The following is a 19,573-nucleotide window of genomic DNA, read 5'->3' as shown; positions in this document are numbered from 1 at the left end:
AGGCGTGTGCTCCGTGCAGCCACCTCACGGGCTCCCTGGGAACGGAGACAGTGTCTCACGTCAGTCAGAATGCTCTTCTCTGTCCACTGAATAGTCCAACACAGAATCATTCCTCTGTGATTTTTTTTTAATTTTTTTTATTTTTTTTTTGAGACGGAGTCTCGCTCTGTCGCCCAGGCTGGAGTGCAGTGGCCGGATCTCAGCTCACTGCAAGCTCCGCCTCCCGGGTTCACGCCATTCTCCTGCCTCAGCCTCCCGAGTAGCTGGGACTACAGGCGCCCGCCAGGTCGCCCGGCTAGTTTTTTGTATTTTTAGTAGAGACGGGGTTTCACCGTGTTAGCCAGGATGGTCTTGATCTCCTGACCTCGTGATCCGCCCGTCTCGGCCTCCCAAAGTGCTGGGATTACAGGCTTGAGCCACCGCGCCCGGCCCAGACACATTCTTAAACACACACACAACCAGAAATGTGGGAAGAAATAAGATGCCTTGTATAGAGTTCACTGTTTAATGTTAAGCAAAATAGATTTCTTCCTATTGTTGTGGATGGAGGGGAAAGGTAGAAACTGATAGAAGCAGCCAGGTGTGGTGGCTCACGCCGGTAATCTTAGCACTTTGGGAGGCTGATGCAGGCAGATCACCTGAGGTCAGAAGTTCGAGACCATCCTGGCCAACGTGGTGAAACCCTGCCTCTAATAGAAATACAAAAATTAGCTGGGCGTGGTGGCACATGCCTATAATCCCAACTACGTTGGAGGCTAAGGAACAAGAATCGCTTGAACCCGGGAGGTTGCGGTTGCGGTGAGCCGAGATCACGCCACTGCACTCTAACCTGGGCGACAGAGCGAGACTCTGTCTCAAAAAAAAAAAAAGCGGCGGGAGGGGAAGAAACAGAGAAGCAGCAGCCCTCTGGAAGATTATAAAGTAGTTCTAAGTAATTCCGTGGAATATGTTAGCCCTGAGGAAAGAAAAGGAGAACAGAGGAGTCTGTCATGCATGCTAATCTGGTGTGAGCTTCAGGTTACCTTGTAACAAACAAGGCAGTAGTGTTAAAATTGTCAGTGAAATGATAGTGTAAAATAACATAAAAAGCAAATTTATAAGGTTTTCCACTTTTTTCTTTTAAATTTCCCTCCAGATTATTGTAGATGATGATGACAGTAAGATATGGTCGCTCTATGACGCAGGCCCCCGAAGTATCAGGTGTCCTCTCATATTCCTGCCCCCTGTCAGTGGAACTGCAGATGTCTTTTTCCGGCAGATTTTGGCTCTGACTGGATGGGGTTACCGGGTTATTGCTGTAAGTATTACTGATTCAGTATTAAAATTCAGACCGACGTTTTGTGTTTTTTTTGTTTGTTTGTTTTTTGTGCTTCTGTCTCTGATCAGCTATAGTAATGGGCACCGTTTGTTTGTTTGTTTGTTTGTTTGTTTGTTTGTTTGTTGAGACGGAGTCTAACTCTGTTGCCTAGGGCTGGAGTGCAGTGGCGCCATCTCAGCTCACTGCAACCTCCGTCTCCCAGGTTCAAGCGATTCTCCTGCCTCAGCCTCCCGAGTAGCTGGGATTACAGGTGCCCACCACTATGCCCGGATAATTTTTTGTATTTTTAGTAGAGACGGGGTTTCGCCATGTTGGCCAGGCTGGTCTCGAACTCCTTACCTCATGATTCACCTGCCTCAGCCTCACAAAGTGCTGAGATTACAGCCATGAGCCACTGCGCCCAGCCGGGCAGTTTTTTTTAATTGAGGAAAGATATTGTTTGCCTATTTTAATATGTGAGATGAAGCCTTTTGAAGGAGGCTAGTGTGAGTCCACAGTCACACAGAGATTCAGAGGGAACAAACCTCTGTTGGCAGCCTCTCCATGCCCAGCATTTACATGCATTCTCTCCTGACGCCCTTCTCTCAACTCGGAGTGGTTGGAAGTGTTGTCCTTGTTTACAGATGAAGAAACTGAGGTCTAGCTCACACAGCCAGTAAGTGGTGGAGGGAGGAACTGAGCTCCGTCTCCTGGCTCTGTTTCTGCTCCTCGTTTTACCACAGCACTGCTTCCAGGGTTGCTGAGCATGGAATATTAGACAACAAAGGGAGTAGCTAACACACAAGTGACTGAAAAGCTGGCTTTTCATGTAAATCTTTGATATTTGAGGTGAGATTCATTAATTAGCTCATATGTTAGCGTTTGGTTAGGAAGTTTTTGTTCCTGATTATTACTTTATAGCCGAGTTTGGTCTAAATCCAGTTTCCCAGTGATCGTTCTTGAGTCTTCTCTGGGAGAAAAGTGTGTGGGAAAGGCACTCTTCCTGGTGACTGATTTTTTTTTTTTTGCATGCTTCCACTGTAAGGACACAGGTTGGTCAGGACGTTGGTCTCCTAATTTCCCAGGAAGGAGAGAGCCTCTTTAGCTGGCAGTCACCTGCAGTATTCACTTGTAAGTGGTACTCCCAGTGGGAGTGCTGCTGTTAGCGTATGTTTTATTTACTGTTGAAGGGGATGAAAAAGCATGTCACATGTCTTCTCTCGGAAGGTAACTGAAAATTCTACTGAGGTTACCACCAATTGAGGCCACACAAAAGATATCAGTTCCTCTTCCTCCTGAGAGCCTGTCTCTTACTTGAGAAAACAGTTATCATCACCACCACCTGCTGCTTTTCTCCTGGGTCTTTTCTTCTCTGGCTTAATTTCTCCAGCTTCTTTAACCATTCCTCACATGACATGTTTGAGCCTCTGCAACATAATCCTCCTTTGTTCAGATTTTCAGTCATTCCTCTTCACAAACAGCATTCTAGAACAGGGCAGGAACTGCCCTCATCCCAGCCCTCTGCAGCCTGAGACATGATACTACCATTTCTGGTGGCCCCTGTTGATCAGCCAGGGAGGGGGAGCCAAGCAGCCCGCAGGTGCCCGTCCCACTTGGGAGCGCTGTCCAGCAGCGTTTCTCGCTCCACAGTGGCAGGTCATGAGAGCCTTGGCTTCTGGCTGGATGTTTCTTCTTTACTCTCAAGGTTCTTGATGTGGGCTTTCCCTGTTTCATTAGGAGGATAGTTAATCAAGAAAAGGTCAACAGCATCTTGATCAGAATGTTCAGCTCCATGAGGCTGTGAAACTTATTTGATATTTGTTAGTGTCTAGCAGTTACAATGCACAGATCTTTTAAAATTTTTTTTGTTGTAATTGTAGATTCACATGCAGTGTAAAAAATAGTTCAGAGAAATATCCTTTTTACACATTTCCCCAGTTTCCGCCAAACCTTTGCAAAACTGTAGTACAATATCACAACCAGGATATTGATGTTACTGCAATCTACCAATCTCATTCAGGTTTCTCCAGTTCTGCTTGAACACATTTGTTTGTATGTATTAAGTTGTGTATAATTTTGTCACCTATGTGGGCATGGATATTTATAAATTAAAGACTCCGTGAAAATATCATCCCCTTTCTTTTAGGCTATCATCTGACTCAAATTCTCAAACTTTCTGCTAGGGAGAATCGGTTCCCCATTCTTTCTTGGAATGGTGGAAGTTTTATCCACAAATAGAATTTTAATAATAAAAGTCATACATCAAATCTAAAATGATCCCATAATTCATTTGGCAGTATCCATTCCAGTGATTCATCAATAACAAAATGAACCTAAGTGCTTAAACAATAAACCTGTTAGACGAGGTTTTTTGAGGGTTTTTTTTGTTTTTGTTTTTGTTTTTTGGAGACGGAGTCTCGCTCTGTCGCTCCAGCTAGAGTGCAGTAGTATGATCTTGGCTCATGCAACCTCCACCTCTCAGGCTCAAGCAATTCTCATGCCTCAACTTCCCCAGTAGCTGGGATTACAGCTACCTGCCACCATGCCTGGATAATTTTTGTATTTTTTTAGTAGAGGTGGGGTTTCACCATGTTGCCCAGGCTGGTCTCGAACTCCTGACCTCAAGGGATTCCCCCGCCTCGGCCTCCCATAGCAGTGGGATTACAAGTGTGAGCCACTGCGCCCAGCCAGTGAGTTTTATATGTACATAAAAAAGGAATTCTTGGCCAGGTACAGTGGCTCACGCCTGTAATCCTAGCACTTCGGGACGCCGAGGTGGGTGGATCACGAGGTCAGGAGATCGAGACCATCCTGGCTAACACAGTGAAACCCCGTCTCTACTAAAAATACAAAAAGAAAAAAGAAAATTAGTCGGGCGTGGTGGCACGCCCCTGTAGTCCCAGCTACTTGAGAGACTGAGGCAGGAGAATCGCTTGAACCCAGGAGGCGGAGGTTGCAGTGAGCTGAGATCGCGCCACTGCACTCCAGCATGGGTGACAGAGTGAGACTCCATCTCAAACAACAAAAAAAGGAATTCTTAGGGGACAAACCTGAGTCCCTTAGAAATGAGTTTGTGACTTGTACTTTTTTTTCCTCATCATTGCCAGCATTAATAGACAGGCTACATGTAGTCGAGTACCATACTTCTTTTTCACAAACAGAAGTACAGTAGCCTGGCATGGTACTTCTGTTGGCTCACACCCGTAATCCCAGCACTTTGGGAAGCTGAGGCAGTCAAATCGCTTGAGGCAGGCAAATCGCTTGAGCCCAGGAGTTCAAGACCAGCCTGGGCAACATGGCAAAACTCCATTTCTACAAAAAAAAAAATATATATAAAAATCAGCCAGGCATGGTGGTGCATGCCTGTGATTCCAGCTACTGGGGGGCTGGGGTGGGAGCATCGCTTGCGCCCAGGAGGTTGTGGCTGCAGTGAGCTACAGTTGTGCCAATGCACTCCAGCCTGGGTGAGAGAGAGAGAGACCCTATCTCAAAAACAAGCTGGGTGTGGTGGCTCGTGCCTGTAATTCCAACACTTTGGGAGGCCAGGGCAGGTGGATCACTTGAGGTCAGGAGTTTGAGACTAGCCTGGCCAACATGGCAATACTGTGTCTGTACTAAAAATATAAAAATCAGCTGGGTATGGTGGTGGACATCTGTAATCTCAGCTACTCAGGAGGCTGAGGTAGGAGAATCGCTCAAACCCGGGAGCCAGAGGTGGCATGAGTCGAGATCGCGCCACTGCCCTCCAGCCGGGGCAACAGAGGAGACTGTCTCAAGAAACAAACACCCCAAAGTACAATAAATGAAATAGAGTAACTAAGTCATTTAAAAGAAGAGGAACAACTTTACTGAATACCCCCTTAAAGAAATGCTACCAAAAAGAGAGGGAGCTCTCCTTAGAACAAATTTTGTTTCCATCTCTCCTGAGCCATAATTCTGAATGAAATTAGATTTAAGAGAAAACCGTATTTCTTACTGGGATGGGTTCTGGTATATTCATCCTTGAACCCCAGACTTTTTCAGCTGTTTAGAAAGGAAATTGATGGGAATTGAAATTGTTACTCACGTAATATCATTAGAATGTGCTTACTTTTATACTCTTTTAATTTGGTCTGTTAGATAAAATGTGAATTATGAAGTTTCGTAAAAGTGAGAGCTTATTTTACATATTTTGAATAAGGAGCAGCGCTTAAGCAAATGAGAAATGCCACTGTTTGAGTCCTAAGTTTTCAAATATATGAGTTGCATTTTACTTTTATGATTTTAAAATAAAATTATTGTTATTATTTCAGTTGCAGTATCCAGTTTATTGGGACCATCTTGAGTTCTGTGATGGATTCAGAAAACTTTTAGACCATTTACAATTGGATAAAGTGAGTACCCTGAAACTAATTACATACATACAATTTTTTTTTATTTTTTGAGATGAAGTCTCACTCTGTCACCCAGGCTGGAGTGCAGTGGCATGATCTCAGCTCACTGCAACCTCCGCCTCCTGGGTTCAAGTGATTCTCCTGCCTCAACCTCCAAAGTAGCTGGGATTACAGGCATGTGCCACCATGCCTGACTAATTTTTGTATTTTTAGTAAAGATGGGGTTTCGCCATGTTGGCCAGACTACTCTCAAACTGCTGACCGCAAGTGATCCGCCCACCCCAGCCTCCCGAAGTGCTGGGATTACAGGTGTGAGCCACTGCGCCCAGCCCTCTTTTGTTTTTTAATAATAGCTTTATTGCAACATAATTCATATACCATATATTTACCCTTTTAAGTATACAGTTCCATGTTTTTAACTAACCTCGTGATCCACCTGCCTCGGCCTCCCATAGTGCTGGGATTACAGGCAAGAGCCACTGCGCCTGGCCTGGTTTTGTTTTCTAATGCAATCTGTGAATGATATTTTTAAAAATTATATAACTTGGATGCAGAGTTGTATTATCTTGATGGACTGTGTAAATTGCATTTAAATACAATATTTTCTAAATTTCTAGCTGCTGTAAATATTTTAGTCTATTGGCTAGTGATAACATATTCTGTGGTTAGTGATAATTGAAGCAACTTTTTAATACTCATGTTTAAGATTGATCAGTATTTTAGGATCTGCCTCATATTTGTTTATAATTAGGTTCATCTTTTTGGCGCTTCTTTGGGAGGCTTTTTGGCCCAGAAATTTGCTGAATACACTCACAAATCTCCTAGAGTCCATTCCCTAATCCTCTGCAATTCCTTCAGTGACACCTCTATCTTCAACCAAACTTGGACTGCAAACAGGTAAGAACAAAATTATTATTTCTGTTCAGTGAAATTTTGAAAATGTTGGCTTTTGAGTGTTTGGTATATTAGGAAGGGAAGGCTTATATCTACTTCTATATTCTGCAACTTCCTTGCCTTTTTTTTTTTTTTGGATACAGAATCTTGCTCTGTCACCCAGCCTAAAGTGCAGTGGTGCAACCACAGCTCACTGCAGCCTTTATTTCCCAGGCTTAAGCGATCCTCCTACCTCAGCCTCGCAAATAGCTGGAACTACAGGCAGGCATGCGTGGTACCACACCTGGTTCATTTCTGTATTTTTTTGTAGAGATGGGATTTTGCCATGTTGCCCCATGCTGGTCTCTAACTCCAGAGCTCAAGCAGTCTGCCCACCTTGGCCTCCCAAAGTTCTGGGATTACAGGCATGAGTCACTGTGCCCTGCTGTTTCTTGACTTTTAAAATTAGAAACAATTACCTTTACAAAAGGAAAGAATTGCATAAACTCTAAATTCAGCTTTATTACCCTAAATTTTTAAATTTTGTTTAATATTCATTAATACACTTTCGCTGTTTCTATTCAGTATTTCTGTATAACTAATACCATGTTCTGTTTATCCCACTTACTATTTTGTGTAAACAGTTCCATGTTTGACTGACATAGTTTTATTAGGCATTTGACTTTTCCCAATTCTTCATCACATTCTACAGTAAATCTTTGTACAAATTACCGGGGTTTTTCCCTTACCGATTTTTTTCCTTGAGATATGTTCTCCAAATGGAAAGACTAGAGCATTTGGTCTGTCAACAGACGTTCTGCACATCATGACCCTTGATATTAGTCTGTTCTTCCAAAAGATAGAAATGGTGGAAATGAGGCCGGGTGCGGTGGCTCACACCTGTAATCCCAGCACTTTGGGAGGCTGAGGTGGCTGGATCACCTGAGATTGGGAGTTTGAGACCGGCCTGACCAACATGGAGAAACTCCGTCTCTACTAAAAATACAAAATTAGCTGGGCATGGTGGTGCATGCCTGTAATCCTAGCTACTTGGGAGGCTGAGGCAAGAGAATCACTTGAACCCGGGAGGCAGAGGTTGCCGTGAGCCGAGATCACGCCATTGCACTCCAGCCTAGGCAACAGGAGCAAAACTCCATCTCAAAAAAAAAAAAAAAACAAAAAAAGAAATGGTGGAAATGCTTCGGGGGCAGCCAGTGGGGTACTTGTTTCCTAGGAGCCATCCTTTCATTGATTTTATCATTTTAAGTAATTGATAGGTATCTATGATGCTATACAGCTGGCCACTGGACTTTTTTTTAAAGGCTAGAGCCTTGCCTTGCTAGCAATGAAAGAAGTATCTCTACAAATAATAATAATATTTGTATCTCTACAAATAATAATAATAATAAATTAGCCAGATACCATGGTACACAGCTGCAGTCCTAGCTACTCAGGAGGCTGAGTCAGGAGGATCGCTTGAGCCCAAGAGTTCGAGGCTGCAGTGAGCCACAATCATGCGTCTGTACTCCAGGCTGGGTGACAGACCAAGCCCTATTTCAAAAAAAAAGCCCAGTGACTAAACATATCTGTATGATCAGTGTTTTCTTTTTTTTTTTTTTTGAGACGGAGTCTCACTCTTGCCCGGGCTGGAGTGCAGTGGCCGGATCTCAGCTCACTGCAAGCTCCGCCTCCCGGGTTCACGCCATTCTCCTGCCTCAGCCTCTCAAGTAGCTGGGACTACAGGCGCCCGCCACCTCGCCCAGCTAGTTTTTTGTATTTTTTAGTAGAGACGGAATTTCACCGTGTTAGCCAGGATGGTCTCCTGACCTCGTGATCCACCCGTCTCAGCCTCCCAAAGTGCTGGGATTACAGGCTTGAGCCACCGCACCCGGCAGTGTTTTCAAATAATGTATAGGGAAGTATTGTTTTCACATCTACTTAAGATTGCACTCTGATATATTTTAGTTTTTCTGATGTTACCTTAGTAGTTACTCAGCGTTCATGCAACAATTTCTTGTATACATTAGCTGCTTTACAAATCCTTCCCATCCAGATAATGCACTAAATAATGCTCATTATTTTTGGTGATTTTTATTGCTGTTCTTTTTTTTTTTTTTTTTTTTTTGAGGCGGAGTCTCGCTCTGTCGCCCGGACTGGAGTGCAGTGGCCAGATCTCAGCTCACTGCAAGCTCCGCCTCCCGGGTTTACGCCATTCTCCTGCCTCAGCCTCCCGAGTAGCTGGGACTACAGGCGCCCGCCACCTCGCCCAACTAGTTTTGTATTTTAGTAGAGACGGGGTTTCACCGTGTTAGCCAGGATGGTCTCGATCTCCTGACCTCGTGATCCGCCCGTCTCGGCCTCCCAAAGTGCTGGGATTACAGGCTTGAGCCACCGCGCCCGGCCTTTTATTGCTGTTCTAATTGTCAGACTGCCAAGACAACCCCCATTCAGTTTGTGCTCTGGCACATGAGCTGCTTTTTGTCAAGTATCTGAGTGCTTACTGTGTGCCACACGCTGAGGATACAGGAGTGCGCAAAGCCAACAGGGTCTACCCCTTACAGAGCGTACTTAGACCTCATCCCTTCAAAAGATAAGAAAGTGATGGGGCTGGGAGAGAACTTAGAAAGTTAACTGGAAGGTGACTCAGTGTTCCTTTTGAGGGAAGCTCAACTTCCAGCAAGGCTGTCCCAATGATAATAAGCATCAGAAGGTAGTTTGCACCTTATCTAAGTAATTTTCATCATAGGTTTAGAGAAATTAGTGTTTACCCTCCAAGATGGCTCTTAACAGTTGAATTTAATGGAATAAATATAAACTAAAGATCATATATAGAAATCCATAGGCCAGGCGCGGTGGCTCAAGCCTGTAATCCCAGCACTTTGGGAGGCCGAGACGGGCGGATCACGAGGTCAGGGTCAGGAGATCGAGACCATCCTGACTAACACGGCGAAACCCTGTCTCTACTAAAATACAAAGAAGATTAGCCGGGCGAGGGTGGCGGGCGCCTGTGGTCCAGCTTACTCAGAGAGGCTGAGGCGGGAGCAATGGCGTGAACCGGGCAGGCGGAGGTTGCAGTGAGCGCGATCCGGCCAGCCGCACTCCAGCCTGGGCGACAGGACAAGACTCCGTCTCGAAAAAAAGAAATAAAAAAAAAAAAAATGAAGGAAACTCCATAAGATACTGGACCGAGTCCCCCCCCCCCCCCCCCTTCCCCCCCCCCCCGAATCCATAAAGATCTGACCAGTCACAGTGGCTCACACCTGTAATCCCAGCACTTTGGGAGGCAGAGGTAAGAGCATTTATTGAGTCCAGGAGTTCTAGACCAGCCTGGGCAACATAGCAAGACCCTGCCTCTACAGGAAAAAAAAAACATTTTTTTTGAGATGAGAGTCACTCTGTTGCCCAGGCTGGAGTGCAGTGGCACAATCTGACTGCAACCTCCACCCCCTAGGTTCAAGTGATTCTCCTGCCTCAGCCTCCCGAGTAGCTGGGATTATAGACGCCTGTCTAAATTAGCCCCTGGCTAATTTTTGTAGTTTTAGTAAGAGACGGGGTTTCACCATGTTGGCCAGGCTGGTTTTGAACTCCTGACCTTGTGATCCACCCACCTTGGCCCCCCAAAGTGCTGGATTACAGGCGTGAGCCACTGCGCCTGGCTCAGTAAATTTTTTTTTTTTTGGAGAGGGAGTCTGGCTCTGTCACCCAGGCTGGAGTGTAGTGGCACGATCTCCGCTCACTGCAAGCTCCGTCTCCCGGGCTCACGCCATTCTCCTGCCTCAGCCTCCCGAGTGGCTGGGACTATAGGCGCCTGCCACCATGCGCGACTAATTTTTGGTATTTTTAGTGGAGACAGGGTTTCACCGTGTTAGCCAGGATGACCTCCCAAAGTGCTAGGATTACAGGCGTGAGCCATACCTGGCCCCGGCTCAGTAAATTTTTTAAAATTAACCAGGCCTGGTAGTGCGAGTCTGTAGTCCCAGCTACTCGGGAGGCCAAAGTAGAAGGATCACTTAACAGGAGTTTGAGGCTACAGTGAGCTATGATCACAATACTGCACTTCAGCCTGGGCAACAGAGTGAGACCCTGTCTCTAAAAAAAAATTTTTTTAATTGTTTAAATTAAAAAATAAAAAGAGGCCAGGAGTGGCTCACACCTGTGTTCCCAGCACTGTGGGAGGCTCAGGTGGGTGGATCACTTGAGGCCAGGAGTTTGCCACTAGCCTGGCCAACATTGCAAAAGCTCATCTTTACTAAAAATACAAAAGTTAGCCGGTGTGGTGGCATGCGCCTGTAGTCCCAGCTACTTGAGAGGCTGGGACATGAGAATTGCTTGAGCCTGGGAGCCAGAGGTTGCAGCCAGCTGAGATCACACCACTGCACTTCCAGCATGGGCAACTGACTGAGACTCTGTCTCAAAAAATAATAACAGTAGTAAATTGAAAAAATAAATCTATAAATATCAATTTGTCTTGAATTAGCCAAGTTGAATCTAATAGTAGCAAATTTGGGGAGTTGTAATAACTTTCAAATTGGGATTTTGAAATCTATTTTGAAATATCAATCAGTAAAAAGATAATATCAAAGGAAAGAATATTTCTCTTAATGCTCAGTTTTCCAAAGGAAATAGTTTAATCCTTGGAAATAGGGCCAATTAGAAAAAAAAAAAAATCTTGGACTCATCAGAATGTCTATCTCAGTAAAGGTACTTTGAAATATCACTTATAATTATCCTAAATCCTCAAATTAAAGTTTAATTATATGAAGCCATAACTGTTTGGAAACTTGGGAAAGTGTGTATAAAAACCAAATGCTGAGCTCTTTGAAGGAGGGGATGAGGACTTTTTATTTCTAGATCCCAAGCTAATACAAAGCTTTAATGTTCAATGAATATTTGCCATGTGTAGTCTCGGAAGTTTAAATTATAAAGTCTTTGTGTTTTACAGCTTTTGGCTGATGCCCGCATTTATGCTCAAAAAAATAGTTCTTGGAAATTTTTCATCTGGCCCGGTGGACCCTATGATGGCTGATGCCATTGATTTCATGGTAGACAGGGTAAGGATCATGACATTGGGGTGGGGACACATTGTACTGGGAATTTTCACATCTACTTGGTTCCAGAAGATAGATCTGTCTCACAAGTATGTGTTAGAGGTATTTGCTAAACAGATTAATACATCTGAGCAGATATTATTGCTGGTAAGGGCTTGTCTACATTAGTGCTTCCCACCAGCTGTTTGTCAAAATCACTTAGGGGAGCTTTCAAAAATATAGATTGTAAGGCCTCACAGCAGACCATCCATCTGGAATCCCTGGGCATGGGATCTGTGAATCTATTTTTACTTCAGTCTTTTCCTTTACTCACCAGGTAAATCTGATGAACCAGGTCTGTTGGCCTGCATTTAGGAACTCCTGGACTAGATGATTTCTCAAGTCTCTTCTAGCTCTAAGATCCCTTAAAGGTTTATCTTAAAAAAAAATACCAAAAAAAACCATGTATCTGTCACCTTTGAGCAGTAGGAATTGGCTTGCTGCCCATGGGCACCTGGCTGGAGTAGGCAGTGTAAGCTGAGAGCTATAGAAGGCCAGGTTTCATTGGTTTGTATCCAGGTTTCCAGAATATAAAAATGCCACCACCTCCTGAGAAGCCCAGTTCATGGTCTCTCACCTATGTTGTGGTTCCTCACTGGTGACTTTTCTGGCCCCACCACAGATGATACCACCTTTATAAGCACAAATGTTGTCTGTGAATTTAATGTAAATGTGAAAAATAAAATTATTTCAAAAACTTTACCTGTGTTTCTTCCTGCAGCTGGAAAGTTTGGGTCAGAGTGAACTGGCTTCAAGACTTACCTTGAATTGTCAAAATTCTTATGTGGAACCTCATAAAATTCGGGACATCCCTGTAACCATTATGGATGTAAGCTTCCTTTTAAGTAAAATAGTTGCTGTGCTTTTTAAAATGTGTATGTCAAGATCTCCTAAAAAACCATTTGATAACTTTCAATGTGCCTCTTCAAATGCTGCCTTGGCTTTTGTTTTTACCCTCCAGCTTTCTCAGTTCCAAAATAATCTGTTTATTGCTTATCTTGGATTTCTTTCTGGCAGGAATAACACCATTGAAATCAAAATAGGCTGATCACAGAGGCTTATGCCTGTAATCCCAGCGCTTTGGGAGGCTGAGGCAGGAGGATTGCTTGAGTCCAAGAGTTCAGGACCAGCCTGGGCAACATAGCGAGACCCTGTCTTCTGTTTACTAGAAAAGATAAAAATAAAAATGAATCAAAATAAATTTAAACAAGGGAGTCTACCCATTTGATGTATTTTTGCTGTTCTCATCAATAGATACTGCACCTTAGCCATTACATATATGGGCAGCAAAGAGAAGGTGCTTCACAAGAGTAGAGAATCAAGAATTCCATAGTCTAATTACCACAAAAGCTTGCTTATTTTTTCATTGTGGTAAAAAAATATATGTTAAAAATATGCCATTTTAACCATTTTTAAGTGCATAGTTGAGTGGCATTAAGTATATTCACAGTTCTGCAACCATCACCATTTTCACAACATTTTCATCATTCCAAGAAGAAATTCCACACCCATTAAACAATAACTCCTGTGCCCTTTTTTCCCCCGGCCTCTAATAAGCAACAGTCTATTTTCTGTCTGTAAAAATTTGCCTATTCTAGGAACCTCATATAAGTGGAATCCTACAATATTTATCCTTTTGTGCGGCTATTTCACTTAGCATAATGTTTCACAAGACTTATCTTGAAATGTTATACTTGTGTCAGAATGTCATTTCTTTCTTCCTTTTTTTTTTTTTTTTTGAAACCGTCTCACTCTGTTCTTCAGGCTGGAGTACAGTGGCACAATCTCAGCTGACTGCAACCTCTGCCTCCCAGGCCCAAACAATCCTCCCTCCTCAGCCTCCTGAGCAGCTTGGACCACAGGTGCACACCCACTACATCTGGCTAATTTTTTGTAGAGATGGGGTTTCACCATGTTGCCCATGCTGGACTCAAACTCTGAGACTCAAACTATCTGCCTGCCTGGGCCTCCCAAAATGCTATTACAGGCGTGAGCCACCACGCCCAGCCTGTCATTTCTTTTTAAAGCTGAATAATATCCACCAATAAAACCAATGTTGGTTTATACCACGTTTTGTTTATTCATTCGTCCGTCAGTGGACACTTGGGTTGTGTTCAGCTTTTGGCAATTGTGAATAATGCTTCTATGAACATTGGTATAAAAGTATATGTTTGGGCCAGGCGCGGTGGCTCAAGCCTGTAATCCCAGCACTTTGGGAGGCCGAGACGGGCGGATCACGAGGTCAGGAGATCGAGACCATCCTGGCTAACACGGTGAAACCTCGTTTCTACTAAAAAATACAAAAAAACTAGCCGGGCGAGGTGGTGGGCGTCTGTAGTCCTAGCTACTCCAGGAGGCTGAGACAGGAGAATGGCGTGAACCCGGGAGGCGGAGCTTGCAGTGAGCCGAGATCGCACCACTGCACTCCAGCCTGGGCGACAGAGCGAGACTCCGTCTCAAAAAAAAAAAAAAAAAGTATATGTTTGGGCAGGGCACAGTGGCTCATGCCTTTGCCTATAATCCCAGCACTGTGGGAGGCTGACTCAGGAGGATTGCTTGAGCCCAGGAATTCGAGACCCGTCTGGGCAATATAGGAGACCCTGTCTGTACTACTAATAAAAAAAATTAGCCGGACATGGTGCCACAGCCCTGTGATCCCAGCTACTTGGGAGCTGAGGTGGGAGGATCACCTGAGCCTGGAGTGAGCCATGATCATGCCACTGTGCTCTAGCCTGGGCAACAGAGTGAAACCCTGTCAAAAAATGTATATATATTTGAGTTCCTGCTTTTAATTCTTTTTTATTTATTTTAAAATTATTTTTTAAAATAATTTTTTGTTTTTTATTTTGTAGGTACATAGTAGATGTATCCTACTTTTAATTCTTTTGGACATATTGTTTGAAGTAGAATTGCACTTTTTGAAGAACCGCCATACTGTCTTCCACAGTGGCTGTACCATTTCATGTTCCCACCAACAATGCACAAAGGTGCCAGTTTCTCTATATCCTGGACATTTATTTCTGGTTTTTTGGTTGGTACTCATCCTAATGGATGTGAATTGGTATCTCACTTTGGTTTCAACTTACTTAAAAAAAAAATTATGAATATTTTGCCTTATAAATGGATTTGTTCCTAAATTCAAATACTATGGTTTTTGTTTTTTTTGTTTTTGAGACGAAGTCTCGCTCAGTTGCCCAGGCTGGAGTGCAGTGGCGCAATCTCAGCTCACTGCAAGCTCCGCCTCCCGGGTTCATGCCATTCTCCTGCTTCAGCCTCCCAAGTAGCTGGGACTACAGGCACCTGCCACCACGTCCAGCTAATTTTTTGTATTTTTAGTAGAGACGGGTTTTCACCAAGTTAGCCAGGATAGTCTCGATCTCCTGACCTCATGATCTGCCCACCTCAGCCTCCCAAACTGCTGGGATTACAGGCATGAGCCACTGTACCCAGCCAAATATGGTATTTTTAATAATGGGTTTTTGTCGGGAAATTATCCATTATTAGAGTGTAAACAACTTCTTATCCTCTGCCATAATCGCTGCATTCTAACATTTACCGTAACATAGAACAAGCTTTTCAATGGTCCTCACAGGACATTTGCTCTGCCTGCTCTTCTTTCAAAGCTGTGCTCACCCCCTGGGTTCATGGTCACTGAAAACAGCCTATAAGTTTTAGTTGGAGATGCACTTAAACATACAGATTTAGTATGGTATATTTAGTATACAATATTTTTTGCTTCTTTTACTTTTTGAAAATTTTGTTGCATGTAAAAACATAAATGTGTATGGGTATTGAAAGATGTCTAGAATCATATGCTGCAAACTGGCTTCCCCGAGAAAGAGTAGCTTGTCCTCTTTACATTTTTTTGGAATTTTTTTCACTGAGCCTAAATGACTTAGGTTATTGCTTTAAGTTAATAATAAAATAAAAGTTCTTTGGGGCCTTATGATGTTTTGAAATTTATTGGCATTTGCAATGATTGTTCTCTATTGTTCTGTTAATCTACTTAGCTATATTTGAGGAAAAAGGAAATTCATGGTAGAATTTCCCCTCACCCTAGCCGAGCCTGGTGACTCACACTTGTAATCCCAGCACTTTGGGAGGCTGAGGCGGGCGATCACCTGAGGTCAGGAGTTCGAGACCAGCCTGGCCAACATGGTGAAACCCCGTCTCTACTAAAATACAAAATTAGCCAGGTATGGTGGCACATGCCTGTAATCCCAGCTACTCAGGAGGCTGAGGCAGGAAAATCGCTTGAACCCAGGAGGTGGAGGTTGCAGTGAGTCAAGATGGTACCACTGTACTCCAGCCTGGGCAACAGAGCAAGACTCCATCTCAAAAAAAAAAAAAAAAAAAAAAAGAACTTCCCCCCACCAAAAGAATGCAGGAGATGCTCTGCAGCAAAATCTGTAGCTATTGTCTTAGGTTGGACTTAGAAGTCACCAGGGATCAGCAGTGGAGGTAGTTCAGGCTGCTAGGGGTTCAGAATTGTCTCTTCATATGAAAGGAATACTTAGGGTAGCATTTCCATAATGTGAAAAGAACATATTAAAACACCAGTTGATTACAGCTTTGTGTATGTGTGTGTGTGTTTTACCTTTCCTATGGTGCTGAAGCTTTGTGTTTTTTTAAAGGTGTTTGATCAGAGTGCACTTTCAACTGAAGCTAAAGAAGAAATGTACAAGCTGTATCCTAATGCCCGAAGAGCTCACCTGAAAACAGGAGGCAATTTCCCATACCTGTGCAGAAGTGCAGAGGTGAATCTTTATGTACAGGTAAGGCCTAGCTTGAAACCCAGAGCACTCTGAGCCCAACATACGTTTGCAACATAAAGCCTTTTTTTAAATGGACTAGTAAGGGAATCAGGGAACTACAGAATTCCTTGTAGGAATGAGGCATTGACTTGATAAAAGTGGTTTACATTTATAATTTGTAGGAGAATGTGAACAGGTGTATTAGAGATCCCTTTTCTAAGGACAGCAGGACTGCATTCACACACTGAGGTTACCATTTGTATGATGTGACCTTGCCCTCTGGACATAGTGAATTCCGTCAGAGCAAGACACCCGACCTAAATGGGGTCAATCTGAGTCCTGTGAAGTGACTTCTTGATCTAATTTTAATGCACTAAAAGAAAACCCTGCCAAGCGCAGTGGCTCATGCCTGTAATCTCAGCATTTTGGGAGGCTGAGGTGGGCAGATGACAAGGTCAGGAGTTCAAGACCAGACTGGCTAATATAGTGAAACCCTGTCTCTACTAAAAATACAAAAAAATTAGCTGGACATGGTGGCGTGCACCTGTAGTCCCAGCTACTCAGGAGGCTGAGGCAGAAGAATCTCTTGAACCCTGGAGGCAGAGGTTATAGTGAGCTGCGATGACGCCATTACATTCCAGCCCAGGCAACAGAACAAGACTCCATCTCAAAAAAAAAAAAAAAGAAAAGAAAGCCCTAACAAACACCATTCATACTCTAACTAAATGGATAATAGAATAGCAGTGAAGGGTGAGTGCCCTGGCAATTTGGCAAGAAGAATCAAGAGCCTTAAAAAACCAGTCATATTCCTTGATCCTGTCACCCCTTATAGAAGACAGGGTCCTAAAGACAGGATCCTAAACAGGAAAACTTGATGCCTGCAGATATTCATCATAGCAGCACTAGTCACAGTAGCAGAAGATTGGAAGGACCTAACTCAGCAGAAGAAGGGAAGGGTAAACATCTCATGAGCATGCACCGTCTAAGATGTCTCAGGAGACTGCAGGGACTCAGGGAGACTGCTCAGGGAGCGAGGAACAAAGATCTCAAATGTGGTTTCAAAAAATTCTTTGACTTTTCTCTATTTAGTATGTATTAGTCTGTAAATTTTAGAAGTATAAGACATTTGTCTACTATGGTGATGTTTTCCTACCAAACTTTTTATAGAGGGCAGTATACATTTTACTCTGTAATGCAGCCATTTAAAATAATGATTCTGGCAGGGTACAGTGGGCTCACACCTGTAATCCCATCTCTTTGGGAGGCCGAGACAGTTGGATCACCTGAGGTCAGGAGTTCGAAACCAGCCTGGTCAACATGGTGAAACCCTATCTCTACTAAAAATACAAAAATTAGCTGCGCGTGGTGACAGGCACCTGTAATCCCAGCTGCTCAGGAGGCTGAGGCAGGAGAATTGGGTGAACCCGGGTGGCAGAGGTTGGAGTGAGCAAGATAGCACCACTGCACTCCAGTCTGGGCGACAAGAGTGACACTCCAGCTCAAAAAATAAAATAAAATAAAATCATGATTCTGCATTTCAACAGATACATTTGCTACAATTCCATGGAACCAAATATGCGGCCATTGACCCATCAATGGTCAGTGCCGAGGAGCTCGAGGTACAGAAAGGCAGCCTCGGCATCAACCAGGAGGAGCAGTAGTGTGTGTCTCGCTGTCAATGATGATTTGACCCGGTGTGTTCTCATATAGTCAGTGGCGTCAGCGCCCGGCAGCCGGCCTTTTCCTTCAGGTTCGTCAGACTCACCGGTTCTCACTGTGTCTGGGAAGTAGGACTGATGGTCATCTTCGTGACAGGCAGCAGCTCCACTAAGCCTAAGCAACTGTTCCCTCTTCGGTTTTCTTAGCTTTTGAATTTGAAGAAGTACTTTCGAAGACTCCCATTTTAAGAACCGTGCAAAATTTGCTACCAAAAGTCTTCACCACTGTGTTCTTAAGTGAATGTTAATTTCTGAGGTTTGGGACTTTGTGGTGTTTTTTCCTTCTTTTCTTTTCCATTCTTCTTTCTTTCTTTTTACGTTGTTTGCTGTAAATGCTGCACATCCAGATTGCATATCAGGACATTGGTTATTTTATGCTTTCTTGGATATAACCATGATCAGAGTGCCATGGCCACTACCCCACTGTTTGCTCTCCTGCAAATCAACTGCTTTTAATTTACACTTAAGCAAATTGTTTTGAGTGTTAGCTACTGCCTTTCTAGATATTACAGTCATTTGGAATAAAAATTCAGTTTCACTGAGTCGCTGTTGTGATTATTGTTGCCGCCCAACTGGGCTACACAGGCCTAGGACTTTCTGAGAAGTAGGTCATGGTTGCCAATTCTGTGTGACTTTGGGTAAGTTACTTAATCTCCCAGAAGTACAGTTTGCACATCATAAAATAACCCTAAGCTATCGTTTATTGATCTGCTGCTGTGTGCCAGGTACTTTTCTTATCTTCATTCTTTCCCCTGAGTGGAAATGTTTAAACCCACATAAAGTAGAAAAAATGGCATAATAAATGATGTCCCCATCACCCAGCTTCAAAAATTATCAACTCTCAGTCTTGCTCATCTCTTTTTTTTTTTTTGGAGACAGAGTTTCGCTCTTGTTGCCTAGGCTGGAGTGCAATGGCGTGATCTCAGCTCACTGCAACCTCTGCCTCCTGAGTTCAAGCAATTCTCCTGCCTCAGCCTCCCGAGTAGCTGGGATTACAGGCATGCACCACCACCCCAGCTAATTTTGTATTTTCAGTAGAGTCGGGGTTTCTCCATGTTGGTCAGGCTGGTCTCGAACTCCCGACCTCAGGTGATCTGCCCACCGCAGCCTCCCAAAGTGCTGGAATTACAGGCGTGAGCCACCGTGCCCAGCCTTGTTCATCTTTTAACCTACCTGCATCTCTTCCACACATGTTCCTATCACTAAATTATGTTAAAGCCATTTCTGGTGCTGTATCATTTCATCTGTAAGTATTTCTATGTGTACCTTTAAAATACAGCCTTAATATCATTATCACACTTAAAAATTTACCAATAATTCCTTCACTGGATTGTCTAATAATCCAGTGAATGTTCTCACTCACAATTATTCCATAAATTTTTTTTAGGTGACTTGTTCTAATCGGGTTTCATATAAAGTCTACACTTTGTATTTGATTGAAGTGTCTCTTAGATTCCTTTTGAACTGGAAG

At 43.6% G+C, this 19,573-nt stretch overlaps 1 protein-coding gene across 2 annotated transcripts in view; it reads left to right on the top strand.

The window, feature by feature from the left end:
• The window catches only part of SPG21 (SPG21 abhydrolase domain containing, maspardin), a 29,238-nt gene extending 10,594 nt beyond the window's left edge, over nt 1–18,644 (top strand). The window contains exons 3-9 of one of the 2 annotated variants that reach the window (XM_017885101.1): nt 1,136–1,297; nt 5,590–5,670; nt 6,422–6,567; nt 11,486–11,594; nt 12,352–12,459; nt 16,265–16,405; nt 17,929–18,644. In XM_017885101.1, the coding sequence (XP_017740590.1) occupies nt 1,136–1,297; nt 5,590–5,670; nt 6,422–6,567; nt 11,486–11,594; nt 12,352–12,459; nt 16,265–16,405; nt 17,929–18,045 (864 nt within the window). In that variant the 3' untranslated portion in view covers nt 18,046–18,644. The remainder of the gene's footprint in view (nt 1–1,135; nt 1,298–5,589; nt 5,671–6,421; nt 6,568–11,485; nt 11,595–12,351; nt 12,460–16,264; nt 16,406–17,928) is intronic. The other variant, XM_017885102.1, reaches the window with a different exon arrangement.
• The last annotated feature ends 929 nt before the right edge of the window (nt 18,645–19,573 follow it).

The sequence above is a fragment of the Rhinopithecus bieti genome, unplaced genomic scaffold (genome assembly GCF_001698545.2).
Source record: "Rhinopithecus bieti isolate Rb0 unplaced genomic scaffold, ASM169854v2 scaffold_13262, whole genome shotgun sequence".
In the NCBI taxonomy this organism is placed as follows: domain Eukaryota; kingdom Metazoa; phylum Chordata; class Mammalia; order Primates; family Cercopithecidae; genus Rhinopithecus; species Rhinopithecus bieti.
The sequence above is the reverse complement of the archived record's forward strand: the minus strand, read 5'-3'. Positions and strand labels throughout refer to the sequence as shown.